The sequence below is a fragment of the Pygoscelis adeliae genome, unplaced genomic scaffold (assembly GCF_000699105.1).
Source record: "Pygoscelis adeliae isolate BGI_AS28 unplaced genomic scaffold, ASM69910v1 Scaffold38, whole genome shotgun sequence".
NCBI lineage: Eukaryota > Metazoa > Chordata > Aves > Sphenisciformes > Spheniscidae > Pygoscelis > Pygoscelis adeliae.
This window is the reverse complement of record NW_008825614.1, coordinates 17808238-17822670: the sequence shown is the minus strand read 5'-3', so window position 1 is coordinate 17822670 and position 14433 is coordinate 17808238. Positions and strand designations below refer to the sequence as shown.

Genomic DNA, 14433 nt, shown 5'->3' with positions numbered 1-14433 from the left:
ACCTCTTCCAATCACGCAGGCACTGAATATGCTGGAGGTGATTCTGTTTAAGCTTCATTTAAGAGAGCTCTAGAGCTGGATACTCTCTGTGTTACTCGTGATGTTTGTTGCAGTTTCATCTATTTTCACTGGCTCAGATCTACATATGGATGTTGTGCAAGTACCAGCTCTCTGCTGACTGACTGCAGGGCATATTTGCCCACAGAGTTCTCTGGTTCTGCTCCAAGAGTACAGGATGTGAATTGGCACAACAAGGTCAAACCCAACGCGATGCTGGGTGTAGAGTGGGTTCCTTTCAGGGAGCTCCTCCTAACAAAAAGCACTCTCTCTTCCATATGTCTTCCAACAAAGAGCACACTGCTCACGAAAGGCCAGTTTGTTTGCAAGACAACGTCCCTTAGCTAGTACTGTAATTTGATGTATTACTGCAAAGTTCATTGACTACAACTAGTTTTAAGTATTAATGTTTTAAATGTAAACATTTGAAATAACTCCATTATTTCCTCAGTTCCCTCCCTCTGCCCTCCACACAGACCTAGCAGATACTTGTGTTATCAGATGTAAGAGGCTGGCGTGCTTTACACTTGATGCTCTGGTTCCAGTTCCTCAGAAACCAAAGCAAGTAAGGATTTTTTTGTTCCAGTAGTTATTAAGACAGTATCACATTTGCCCAGTAACAGGTGCTGGCGTGCTTTACACTTGATGCTCTGGTTCCAGTTCCTCAGAAACCAAACAAAGCAAGTAAGGATTTTTTTGTTCCAGTAGTTATTAAGACAGTATCACATTTGCCCAGTAACAGGAAAGGAGTGTACGTGCTGCAATGGAAAGGATTTGGTAACATCAACCTCTTTGCCTCTGCACCACACCTGACAAGAGACCAAGCGATGTTCTCAAACCAAAGTAAGACCTAAAAATGTAACAAGATTACAACACTCGGGTAACAGGTTTAGCACAGCACATATAGTAAGACAGAAGGTCATGCTGAAAGTACTAAAAATCTAGATTTTCCAAGTGTATAGATAGATGAAAACCTGTCAAAACCTGTCCCACATTGGGACCAACGGGATCAAAACATGCTTTTAAGTCAGTTACAGTCAGACTGTTTTCAGTCACTTCTTTCTTGACACCCGTCCCACAACTCCCAGCCCTTTGAGATTCAGAGAGGATGTTCTGAGTCACCTCTTTTTGCCATTAAGGTCAAAGGGAGTCCACTGCTTTTTTCAACAGATATGGAAACAGGCTCCTGATTTTCATCTTACCTATAATATTAACACTAGAGCGCTACATGCCACCAAGCAGCTTCCTAGTAGGTACCCATTTTCAGCTCTCAGTTTGAAGATCCAGAGGTGCCCCAGATGGCATCCCAGATGTATTCTAAAAAACGTTTTCCCCTTCTTTCCGGTCTCTGCTGGTGCATTCCTAGTTGCATTCCCGATTTGCTTCCCTTTTACACCATGGCTCTGAGCTACCTATCTGCAGTCTTGTCTTTAGAGCAATATGTCTGCACAGATGACTTGCAGACATCTTATTCCACCTCTGGTCTTTTCTGTCCATTCAGAATAGGCCTTTTTTTATCTCTCTCTTGATAACCCATTGACAAACCTATCACCTAAAACCAAATTCACACTAGGAAAAAAAAAAACCCCAAACAAACCTCAAAACTCTGTTCTTGTTTGAAATGGGCAACTACTGTATTTTCCAGATTCATAAGTCAACACAGAGTTGTGTTTGCCAATTCCTCTCCTCAGTTCCAGAAACATCTTTGCTAAATTAGATAAACTTAACCAAAAAGAAGGATACGGTCTTCTACTGTTGCATTCATAAAAGATCTGAACCAATCAATGAAAACATGCATGATATGTATGTAGGCATACCCAACTTGCATTTATTTTTATTAAATGTGTAGCTTACCTTTCTGCCCATGACGACTGCTAAATTTATCTCCAATTTCTGGACGTCTAGTTTGCCTCAACAACATTTTGATCAAGAAAGCATCCTCTGCATTTGATGAAATCATTACTTTTTCAATATAAGAATCAGTCGCACCTTTGTAGCTAGTACAAGAAGACAAAACATGAGTTTTACATATGAACCAAACACAAATTACAAACAAGTATCTGTGTATTGGTAAGCTTCTGGCTAAACTGTAGTCTTCATGGAACTTATATATGGGAGGCCAATGGAGCAAAGATTCTCTCTCTCTCTCTCTCTCTCTCTCAAAGTTCCAGAGTATGGTATGTTTCTGGAAAAGAAAAGGCTTAAGAGATACAATAGAAACAAAGGAAGAATTAAGCTGAACTTGTAAAGAACAAGGTACGAATCCCCCATAATCCAAGGGGAGATGGTTAGCGACCTGCTACACCACTTAGATACACACAAGTCTATGGGGCTGGGTGGGATCCACCCAAGCGTACTGAGGGAGCTGGCGGAAGTGCTCACCAAGCCACTTTCAATCAACGCTAGGCAGAACTTCAGTTGCGTTCAGTGTCTGACCCTGCCCTGAAAAACCTAGTGTAAATGGGACTGGTTATGCCGACCTCCACCCCTTCTGTACTTGTAGCTGAATCATCACTAAAAGCACAGCTTATTTCATGAAAAGGTTCAGGAGGAAACAAGAAGCTATTGCTCAAATGATTTTCCTTTTACACTAATCAAACCCAATTCAGATCCCACCACAAATATCAGATTTTTGTCCAGTGAAAAAACCCAAATGAATCTGCTAAGAAAACATCCTGCAGGCGGATGAGAAAAATCCGAACTCCATCGTTTTTGCAAGTGCAAGCCCAAAATAACTGTAAATGAAGTTTTCCTGATTAGATAAAGAATGGATATCTTAATTCTCAAAGATATTTTGGAATCAAATGCAGAGGGACTTCCTCAAGAATTACTGAATAGTTAACACATCAATCCAAAAAACGTACATTGCCACCCATATAAACTTTATGGACTCTTGTTCTTCTAGCCATGAGGATCTTCTTCATTCACATCATTTAAAACCCCAGAATGTCAGGTTCCAGATCATGAGATGAAGAGTTCCCTCCAGTTCCTTCGTAAGGAGATCTAGCCCAATGCCAAGTTTTACAACAGTGTGCAGAAACAGATGAAGAAAGTCCTGAAATCAGCTGCCTTGTCTGTGCTGGGACAATTAAAATTATCTTAGACGTGTCTTGCACAGTACTCTTGGGGTGAGAGGATGAGCAAAAAAGTAAACATCAGATAGTCCATCAGGATTGGCTTTGCAGCAAAGACCAACCAGGAGATGAAAGAGAGTTGTGTGTCCAGCATGACAACATTATCCTGTAAATCCATGGTAGCCACTGTTTGATAGGTATTAAGGTATTCTCATGTCTCCTTCTGTCTTTGGCTTTCCTTGAATGACCTGTGACCTCCCCAAGTTGGGGTAGACCCACCAAAGCTAGGAGGGAGCCTTTCGTGGCTGGAATTTGGCAAGGCCAAAAGGAGTGAATAGTGATGGAGGAACACCTTCCCTGTTAATTTCACAGGAGACTGAACCCTTGCCTGAGATCCACAAAACGGTTTTGAAGATGTTTGTTTCTTCTCTCTAGAAGATGCGTTTAGATAAAACATCCAAGAAATAGTCAAAGTACAATTCATTTGAAGATGAGCCGATGAAGGCCATACAAGAAACATTAGTCTCCCTGTCACTGAGCAGCAAAGGCAGGCTGTTCTGCAACGGAAGGCAAGTTGGGGACCAAGAGTCACAGGACACCCCAAGAGTTGGGGGCCAAGAGGCAGGACTCAAGATCTCACCAACAAAGAACTATAAATTCATGTTAGCAAGTCAGGGTGAGGATCATGGTTTAGTGGTGGACGTGGCAGTGTTAGGTTTACGGTTGGACTTGATGATCTTAAAGGTCTTTTCCCACCTAAACAATTCTATGATTCTATATCTTTTTGTCACGTGGGCTCTTCTTGACAGAAAAAAGTTTCCTAGTATATTTCTGGATCTTCAGTTAAACAAACAAAAGCCAAATAGAGAGTTATAGTTGAAGAAGAGAGTTTAAGGAATATACCATGAGAATTTAAGAACAAAATTAAGGCATAACTTCCTGACTGAAACTATGCATCAGGTGCAGGTGTGGAAATGAACCAAGGGCAGAACATAGTATGAGGTACGGAAAGAGATGAACTCTAGAGTACGAGATGCAGAGATTTTGGAAGGAGAGGAAAAAAAAGAAAAAGAAAAGAAGGTAGGCATGACCAAGCAGGAAGGAAAAGGAAATTTTTCTGGTATCAGCTTTCTTCTATATATTGCAGAATGAGGGTAATACCTTATTTAGGAGATTATTTTGTCTCATTGTTCAGGTAGCTGAGACGGTCAAACTATGACACCTAAACTCAGATCCATGTCTTTACCTGGCAGGATTACTTCTTTCCTCTTGATAATTACACTGTTGCCTCACTTCTTTATTGATATCATGTAGAAGTAAACCTAGAGCTTTCTATTGGTTATGAAACACACAGAAGTGCAGCAAAGCTAATTCTGCCTTTCTGATCTGGGCACCAATTGCTTGCCTTGCTCTCTGCTAATTTACCAAACCGTCAATGCTATTCCTGACAGAACAGTGGAAAACCCTTCATTATTTATTTATTTATTTTTACATTTAATACAAAACTTTCATCTCACACCTCGGAAGCCCTCTCCTGTTCTTTAAGGACAGGATGGGAAAAATTCTTACTGACTGTCCTTTCCCATTCACTGGTGCCTTGGTAAAGGACATCTAATTGGAGTGGCCAGAACGAGCTGACTGTCAGCCTCTGAGATAGCAAGGCCTCCATCTCCTGGCCTCCTGCCTGGCAAAGTGAAGGCTGAGCACCAGTCAGCATTGGCCGTTTTCTGTGGGAGCCAGTATGGAGGAGATGTGCCCCCTTCACTAAGTACACACGTGTTCTCATCCCACTCATCCTGCTTTTCTCCTGTTTCTCCATCACTTCAGCCATGAGTGACTCCTCTCCCCTCTACCTCTGTCTTAGCTCTCTCCTCGGTTTCTCCTGGGAACCTACTCAGTGATTCCTCTCTATACATACATCTTCAGGAGGGTTCCTCCCTCTCTGCAATTCCAGCCTTTCAGGTGTCAGAATCTAACTTATTAGTGATTAAGTGGCTAGGCACTTCTGAAAATAACCCAGGCTCTGAAAAATCCTGTGAAAAATCAAGACCTAGAGAACTAGGTCTAATTTGCAGAGGGAAGTTTATTCTTTTGACTTTTCTAGAATTTAATATTTTCTCAGATAGCTTTCCTCCATGTACCTTCCCCAAGTATAAAGTTATGATGCAACATACGTTACTGGCACATCTTTGTACTGTGGCTGCTGAGGCACACTACTTCCTTCCAGAGGCGTCTGGGTCACAGTTGGCATAGATTTGTTCACAAGGACTTGCTTATTTTCTACTTTTTCACCTTCAAAGAAAAAAAAAAAGCACCATGAAAACGTATCTGGCTACCTATGTTAGAAATACATTTTAAGCTTTAAAAAAAGGTAAGCTGGAAGACAAAGTGGGAGGAACGTGTCCAGGAAGTAGGCCATGTTATTTTATTAAATATTGCATGGTAAGGGAATCATTGAACTAGCTTTTTTTTGAAAACCAAACAGAATAGCTTGCATGCTGGGTGCACTATGAGAATAGCTGTTGAACATACCCTGGGTCTAAAGAATACACAAAAGCATCTGAAGTCATCTGCCGTAAGGAGAAAATTAACAAGCAACACTGTAACTGACAAATTTTAGAAATTCACACTTAAATTCAGGACATCACATCATTTCCACAATGAGTTGTGCAAGACTACTTTCAGCCTCTCCTTGCAGTTACTTTCTCCTAGTGCTTCTGGTCTCATACATCTGCTATTTTCCCCTCCATTCCCTTATCCTACCCTTCACATTGAAAACCAGATCAGTAGCATGCCCAGTGATACTAATGCACATCAAGTACCTGCCTCCCACCTCCTCCGCAAAATTACACTGAACTTCAGCCTATGTGTCTCTTCTGTCCAAATGAACTATTTCAAAGAGGTTTTTACCTACATGCTGAGAACAGCCTCAGTCTGGAGTTCGCCCCAGTCCTATCTATGCTAATACTTCAGAAGATTCTTGCTTTTTTTTTTAATTAACTTTGAAAGCTCCATTGTGATGTGCTAAAGAGCGAAAGTGACCCAATTGTGTTGCTATAATGGAATTAAGTTTAGTGCCTTTTACAGCATCTTATTAGATCTCAGCAGATCTATTAAGCCATTTCCTAATTGAAGGATGACAGTATGGGAGGATTCTTTCTCAAATTTATTTCCATTCGAAAGTTATACACCTATCCTCATAACTAAATGTAGTTGTATTTATTTTCTTATCTCTCTCCGAACATACTGCTAAAGTGTTAAAAACACAAGGTTTTACTTCCTCAAACAATTGCATTAACTGACAGTATGCTAGGAGGTTTTGATGTATGAAATCAAAATAATAAGGAATCTATCCTTAAAAAACAACGACAGAACACATGAGAGACAAACAGCAAAAACCTACAGTATTAAAAGTTTGCCAGTTTGGAGATATAAGAAGAATAAAAGTTCTAATGCTTCAACAGATTCACACTGTTAAAGACTTACTCTTCCACTTAAACATAAAACTCTATTTTCTCATCCACAAAAAAACCCCAAATGACTGGTACCACGCTGCTTTCAGAAACTAACATTTTTTAATTTTCCATTACAATATTGTCACCTTCAAGAAAAAAAATTAATTACACTAAGTATAAAACAAGGTGCACAAGAAATATTAACAGAACATTAATTTCTACCTCAGATTATGAACATGCCATGACTGAACATGTAGTTTGACATACCTGGAGAGCAGATACCATCAGCATCTAAAATTTCATGGCGCCAGATTGGTTTACGGGTAGCTGCATCCAGCATTGGACCCATAACTTTATCAAATGTCTGGTTTGTGTAACGCTTCAGTGTACACTTGGCATTCTTATATACAAGACACCTTCCAAAACCTAAAACGTAACAGAAACTCATCTGCCTAGGAGTTCAAAGATTCTTTATAACACATTATCAGAATAAAACAAGAATGCTGAACCACCTGCTGAGCTACAGAATATAAAATATTTTTTTATTAGTTAGATTATTCATTGTCTTGAATATGCCTAACATTGTACATGGATACCTAGTAGCTCACAATTTAAAAAATCAGATCACGCACGATACTTTTTTTAGACATTGCACTATGGTCCAATTCTGAAGTTGTGCTAATCCCCTTCTACACCTCTGCACACACACGCACGCATCATTTCTCTTACCTTTGGTGGTCCACAGGGAGACATAACATAGGAGAAGAGACTGTAACAGGACAAGAACAGCACCTCTTCCTTTCGGGAGTTCTAAGAAACCTGAACTTTTACTCATGTTTGTGGCTGACACAAGCTAGCCTACCAGGAAAGTACCGACTGAGTGTTTCATATAATCACCCCATTACTCACTTTTTTCCCAGCTGAAAAAATTCTGAGTTACATATATTGTTACAAAATAGGTTTGTTTTGGGTTTTAGATGAGAAAAGTAGCATCTCTGGAATTTCTCTCCAAGTATAACAACTAGCCACAATACTAAACACTTTCATCACATTTAGAATTACAGACAGACAAAAGCAAGGCTTTCTAATAATCCTACGTTATTTTAGTTCATTTGAAAGATGGTTGCGGCCACGTACAGTAGATCTATATCTTCAGATTATGTCAAGTAACTCCTGACAAGCACTACAGCTCTCCCTGTAAATGTTACCAGTCTACCAGAAAAGAAAACATTCAGTTTTAAATCATGCCTGTTGTTGTTTTAGAAAAGGAGGCATAAATTAAATGCGGCAGACATTAATGCCAAAGATGCATGTCTAGGAATACTATTATTGCTGCCTAGCAACTAGGAAGAAGGGAGTGTGTGGGGGAATAAAGTCATGGAAGAATCTGATTCTGGCCACCCGAAACTAAAACCAATTTGATCACACTGCACCATGTCTTCTCTCAAGGGAATTTATTTAGAAAAGAGCGAGGAGAGAGACTAAGTTTTCAGGCAACTCTCCTCCAAGCCCCAGCAGCATTAACATAAAGCACTGAAGAATTGTGGAGGGAGTGAGACAGGCCATACCGGCACAAACATAGGTTTCACTTAAGTTACCTTCTATTTGGTGCTTATGTACTTTTACTTAAAATACACTGCACTGCATAGACTTTTTTTTTAAGGAAGCGGGTCATTAGTTTATCTCTGAATAAACACTAAATTATTTTGCTTTAGACAATACTATTATTTTCTCTCAGAAAGTAGGCAATACTCCCTCAGAGCATTAAGTTCATAATGACACAAACGGCCACGCGTTCTATTCCTTTCCCAAATACATTCAGAAGTCTAATTTCATCTGTAGGTTTTGTTACTGGTGAAAGTAATGAGACCCCTCTGTTGGTAATCAACAAAGGTTCAGGTAACCATCTAAAAAGGAAGCCCAACCGAACAGATTATCTAATACCTTACATTTTTTGTAAACTACATCTTTTCAAAAAGGGACCATTTATACTTTTTTATTTGAGGTCAAAAGTTAGCCATTTTTTCTTATAATATCCATACTCAGAAGTTTATTCACATGTTGGCAACTTCACTGCATTATTGCAAGCATGGAATTACAATAACTATTCATACAGAAAACAAACAAAAGCATTCAAAGCAGTTTTGGAATTTGATTTCTGAATTGGAGATGTACTGTTCATAACTGCAATAAGAGTTATTATAGGATAACACCACGAGACAAGTTTACTAAAACATGTATCAGAACACACACTAGAGAAGTGGGAAAGAATTGATGGTTCTTACCTCTGTCCAAAGAGGCCTTGTTTAAGACAAGAGCATCTTCGATATCGTAACCACTGTAGCTCATCACAGCGACTGTGGCATTCTGTCCAGCAGGCAGTTTCTCAAAATCTATCAGTTCAATTGTTTTTGTTTTTACCATTGGCTTTTGTGGATAGGCTAGAAGATACATAAGAGTATCTATCCTGTTTCTTTGATTGTATCCAATAGTACCTATATGTAAAAGAAAAACAAAAGTGTGTGAACATTACTGAGTTTCCTAGAAATGTTTTGGCTAAAAAATTACCAAAATGCAAACTAAAACCACAAACTGAGGAATTTAATCTAATGATAGAAATTCTTCAAGAAAAGAAGAGAAAAAAAATCCTAAAAGAGACCAAACCAAAACAACTTTAGATTATTATATTTAAATAAAGATGTAAGTGGCTTCTTAATTTAAGCTTCCAGAAAGAATTATTTATTTTTTCTTAAACAGGGAAAACCTAAGCATCAAGACAAAAAGAACAAAACCAAAAGAAATCAAAGTCAGGTCCTATATGACTGAATGCAAATAAGATTTCTTTTTTAATCATGACACTGAATAAAACTGCAAGTATGAAGTTTGCTTTTACTGTTCTAATAGCCATAGGTTTTTTTTGGAGAGCTGAACTTGTGTTCCATAGACCTGATCCAAAATTTCATGAGAATCAATAGAAAGACTCCCATTGAGTTCAAGAGGAACTGTGGATCAAGCTCTGCGTCTTCCACATCATATTTCCTTCCTTTTCTGGGCAATAATTAGTTCAACAGCAGCCTATGTTAGAATGTCACAAAGCATGAACAAAGCATACAGTTAGCAGCAGCCAAGACTGATTTACTTTCTGAAATTAGAGGCGTCATTGCTAGAAAGACTACAGTAGAAGTTCACTCACAATATATTTGTCTTTTTACATGAAATTAATTTTAAATTTACGGTTCAGAATTCAATCCTTTGTATAGACCTCCCAGCTTGAGACTGAAATTTTTGGCCCTGTCCCATCAGACTGCCAAAGTGTCTTCTGAAATCTGAGGAAAAAATAATTAACACCCAGCAGGGAAACATAAACCGTTGTGTAGCAGAACAAAAGTTAAGGCAATCGTATGTTATTAGAGTTTGCTGTACTAGGACTATGCTATGTCCCTAAGCAATTAAGAAATTATAGTCTGAAAAGTTAAAGTTTTAAAGTTTTAAGTGCTAAATATTCTGCAGTATTTGTACTTAGGAGGTGAGTCTTTCAAAACCTTTCCATTTTCTCCTGCAATTTCAGAGGCTGGCTGCTTTCAAGGAAAGGTCAAAGCAGCCAGTGTATAATGAAGACTTCACATAGTCAGAATATAGTACAGCTGAATACAAATCTGCTCTTCGGGAAGGCCAGCTTCATGTTTTATATGCATCTACTTGCAATTTCCAAACACCTGCATTTAAATAAAATATCTAGAAAACCAAATGTCTAAAACCAGGCAGCATCACGGGCATTTTCAAAGACCTATCCTGTCCTTGGCACTAAGCGCTCTCTCCTAAACCACCACAGGTCTACCCTTCCCAAGGATGAGAATGGGGAGATAGCTCAACAGATACTGTCTGAAAATAAACTGTTATAACTGGCTCTTGCACGCCTGGACTTTCCTGGGTTCTAGAAAGTGGATTTGCAGCCATGGGCACAGCATTTTCAAACAGCAAGGAAGATTTGGTAAAGTTGACAGGCTGTACTTGTCTTTTACTTTTGAGCAGTTGCTTTTCTGTCTTTTTCCTGGAGAAGGAAGTTAATCATCCCTGGGCAGTATTTTCTGTCTCCAGTAAGAAGCAAGCTGGTAGGGTCTGGATTCATCAACACCGAAGACCTTCCCCCAGTCACCCCCCCGCAAGGCCCACCATCTGAAGGCCCTATTACTTCTGATATTCTCTCAGCCTAAGTATTAGACATTGTTTTCATTGTACTTTGACAAAAAAAAAATGGTTTTCCCACTATACAGCTAGGAAAATCTACTTCCAAATTAAAAACTTAGAAGTTTAGACCATTTTTTCTCTCTGCACCTAGGATGAATAATCTGTGTGCTTTCAGGATAGGTTGTCTGCTGTAGAGCTTATCTGAAAAGTTTCATGGATAGGTACATTTTCCTGTTGTTGAGAGAAATCTTCTCCTGAGTAAGCCACGCCAACTTTCACTTTTGAAATGCTTGCAATTTTTGTTCTCCTCCGAGATGCTTATATGCTGTACCTGCTGTAGTTCACTGGTTAGGGATGCTAAGATGGGCTGAAGTCTGGAGCACCTGATCATAGCTAAACTTGTGCTTTATACCCCGTTAACAACCTGTGGAAGTCCCCTATATATCAAGGATTACAGATGACACTTTTACATATTTCAGGTAATGCAAATTACTTCTCTCTCAGATGCTTCACGTATTTTAAAGTTGGCATTTTTATCAGAGGTTCAGATAAGCTTAACGGAACTGTTACTGTTTGTATCAGACCAGGAGCCATGAGCAACTGACATTACTGAGATTTTGAGCCTCAATAATAAACTGTGTTCAGGCAATTCTTCAGGAGTTGAATGCTGTATCATAGCAAATGGAAAACATATACATATATATCAAAGATGCATATCCTAGCAGGAAAGAAACTGGTTAGAGAATGGTTCAAGAGCACAAGTGAAATAAATTAGCCAAAAAGCATGCCGTACATCAGCAATATTTGTCTTAATTGCTATGATTTAATGGTTATACAAATAATGCCTTCTCTAGACTAGTCTAATAAACCAGAGACTTAAACCACAATCTGCTTATTTAAGAAGCAGCTCTCTTCTTCTGAGGACTGGTGTGTTGGGATGAGACCTCTGTGTGGGCGCTGAAATGAAGGAAGTCACTAGCTTTATTTCTGCTTTCTCTCTGAAAGAACAGAGCCCTTGTTTGCTTCAGCCAAACAGCCAAGCAAAAGTAAAGTATAATTAAAGTTCACCATAACAAACCCTGCTCACAATGACCCACATTTATAATTATCCCAACAGCAAGAACCAATTTTTTTCATTGGTAATTAGCCCTCTTTAAAGCAAAACACACAAGGTTGACCTGGATACAACAAAGATCATTTTCTTGCTTTTCTCAGCGCTTGGTATACTGTGAATGCACATGTGCGTTCTTTCCTTTTTTCCATTTCCTGACAAGTTTTTTTTTTTCTTTTAAAGTATCATTTGATCATTTGTCAGTGTGAAGTAATCACTATAAAAATGCTATCTATTGATATTTAGCATAAATGGGATATTGTTATTCTGATGCAGAAAGTTTTGAGAACTCACCAGAACAAACAGCCAGCTAAAATAAGCGTTTATCCAATTCTCTGGTGTGTTACTTACAGCAACATTAAACTGTACAATCAAAATTAACAAGGATACAGAAATCAATCTACTTAAGATATGAGCCAAAAGGGCTATTATTGCACATGCCAAGGAAAGAATTGCTGTACTTCTGTTTTTCCCCTGCTTTCACCATGGATTTTCTACTATTCTATCCTTCTATATGAGCACAAACCAACAGAGAAAGGAGTACAGTTTTTAAACGCTGCACTGAACCTTGTGGAGGGGGCTCCAACTCAGCTCAGAGAGATTTCCACAGTACCTGTATTAAGTGATCTGGATGTTCAGCATTTGAAATGTTCTTTTCACCGTAGAAAGATTGAGAAGTCAGTTAAAAAGATTATAGGTAAACTGGGGGAAGTAGTCTGGCTCATTTCTGTCTCAGCACTTCTGTACCTGCTACCAGGGAGAGAAGAGCTGGCAAAGAGACCATGTCACAGAGCACAAACGCTGCTCCTCAAAGAGCAGCGGAGAACTGAGCCCTGGCCACAAAGCACCCAGGTCCAGCTGTGATGACCAGCAACAGCCAGTTTTGCTTTGACGTTTGTTTCGATTCTCTGCCAATAGGCTAGCCGTATAAAATTTGGGAGCACTTGAGCTCTCAGCCCACCAACAAGACTTTCACAACTGCCAAAAACCAACAACCCCCAGCACTCAGTTCCTTGAAGCACATTTGTCTTCTCAACTCAATTTTAACACTTTCAGCTGGTTACAGCACAAGGCAAAGCAGTATATAAAGGGCTTTGCTATTTCACAGAAGCAAAGCAGAATGTACAGGACACAGTAAGAGGGTTTTTTTGGTCATATCAAAGAAGTTGCTTCAACATAAACCTCTGCAACAAAGCTCTCATCCACCTACCACCCTCCCCTCAAATACTTTCTGCTCTTTCACAGGTTAAAGTAGTAATTAACACCCAAACCCTTCTTTCCTTACTCAAGACTTGCGTTATGACATTTGGGTTGAAACTGCAGTGCACAGTTGGGCTGTGAGAGCATACAGCTTGCTTTGTGTACCCACACTGCCACTTTCACAGATGCGCATGTGCATGTGCAATATGGTGGATTACTGGCAGGAAAACGTATATGTTTTCATTTCTTACATTAGGCTTTTACACAACACTTCATAGTCACAGAGTGAAGTGGTTGTGTGTAAAACTGACTGATTTTCTATGTCTTAATGGAATTGAAAAGCTCCATTTAAAATTATTTCTCTAATTGTAGGAGCCTTTGATGCTCTTAAACGTTATTTTAGCAACACATGGAATGCAAACAGTACAGACTCTTGTATTTTAATCTTAAATACTTCTCGGATTTTAAGCTACAGCTGTTAACTTTGCACTGAAATGTCAGCGTTCAACTGAGGTCCTTGCAGCTGCTGTTGTATTTGCCACCTAATCATAACTTCCCCTCAGTCTTACAGTTCAACCTGCAACATATGGTAAATTATCTATGCCAAAACAGAGGGATTTCATTTCAATTTCATTTCACTGAAATCCAGTTTGCTCACTAAGCACAGCCCTAGTCCTCCAACAAGATGACTCATTCTGCCCATGAATGGGAGGTATTTTTCAGGACATTTAATATTATTCTGCAGAAACATTAATATTTTAATACCTAACACTTGTCAGGGATACTGGATTACAGACCCCATTGCAAGCTCTGATGTCCACCCTCCATTTACTTGTGCTTTCACACCTTTCCCTAGCTTGATGTTGCTTAAAAAAAAGTGCAAAGACTGTCCAAAGCTGCTAGCACAGCCCTGTGATGTGGTCAGAGGGGGTCAGTGTGGAGTAGCAGAAGGCTCTCCTTTTCCAGTCTGAGCCCCGGGGCTCCCTCCCTGCCCCCGGGTTTTGACAGCTGAGGGAGTGACACAGTGGTCTTGGACATGAGACTTTCCACATGGCAATGTTGGACCCGGAGCTGCTCTGCAATTTCAGGATGGGGGAAGAAAGCAAGAAGGGTGGATGGTTACCTTAAAGGTGGGGGTTTGAAGCACTACATCACATCTCTCCATAAATGCAAACAGCAAAAAGTATGTGTAATGTTTCAGGAATATCTCCTAGGTCTCATTTGATCAATAAGTGTAGGAAAAATCTTTTCTGTCCCTACATATTGCCACTTACGGTGGCTTGTTTTTAAGCGGTTATTACAAAAACCTTCAGGTGTTTGCAGATACTTCAGGCAGAGCAAAATATAG

At 39.4% G+C, this 14433-nt stretch overlaps 1 protein-coding gene across 1 annotated transcript in view; it reads right to left on the bottom strand.

The window, feature by feature from the left end:
* Nucleotides 1-14433, bottom strand: part of POLR3B (polymerase (RNA) III (DNA directed) polypeptide B) — an 83163-nt gene that overhangs the window by 24030 nt on the left and 44700 nt on the right. Inside the window, exons 19-22 of the mRNA XM_009332966.1 lie at nucleotides 8872-9081; nucleotides 6854-7012; nucleotides 5306-5423; nucleotides 1912-2054 (exon numbers count right to left, since the gene is read on the bottom strand). Coding sequence (XP_009331241.1) covers nucleotides 1912-2054; nucleotides 5306-5423; nucleotides 6854-7012; nucleotides 8872-9081 — 630 coding nt within the window. The remainder of the gene's footprint in view (nucleotides 1-1911; nucleotides 2055-5305; nucleotides 5424-6853; nucleotides 7013-8871; nucleotides 9082-14433) is intronic.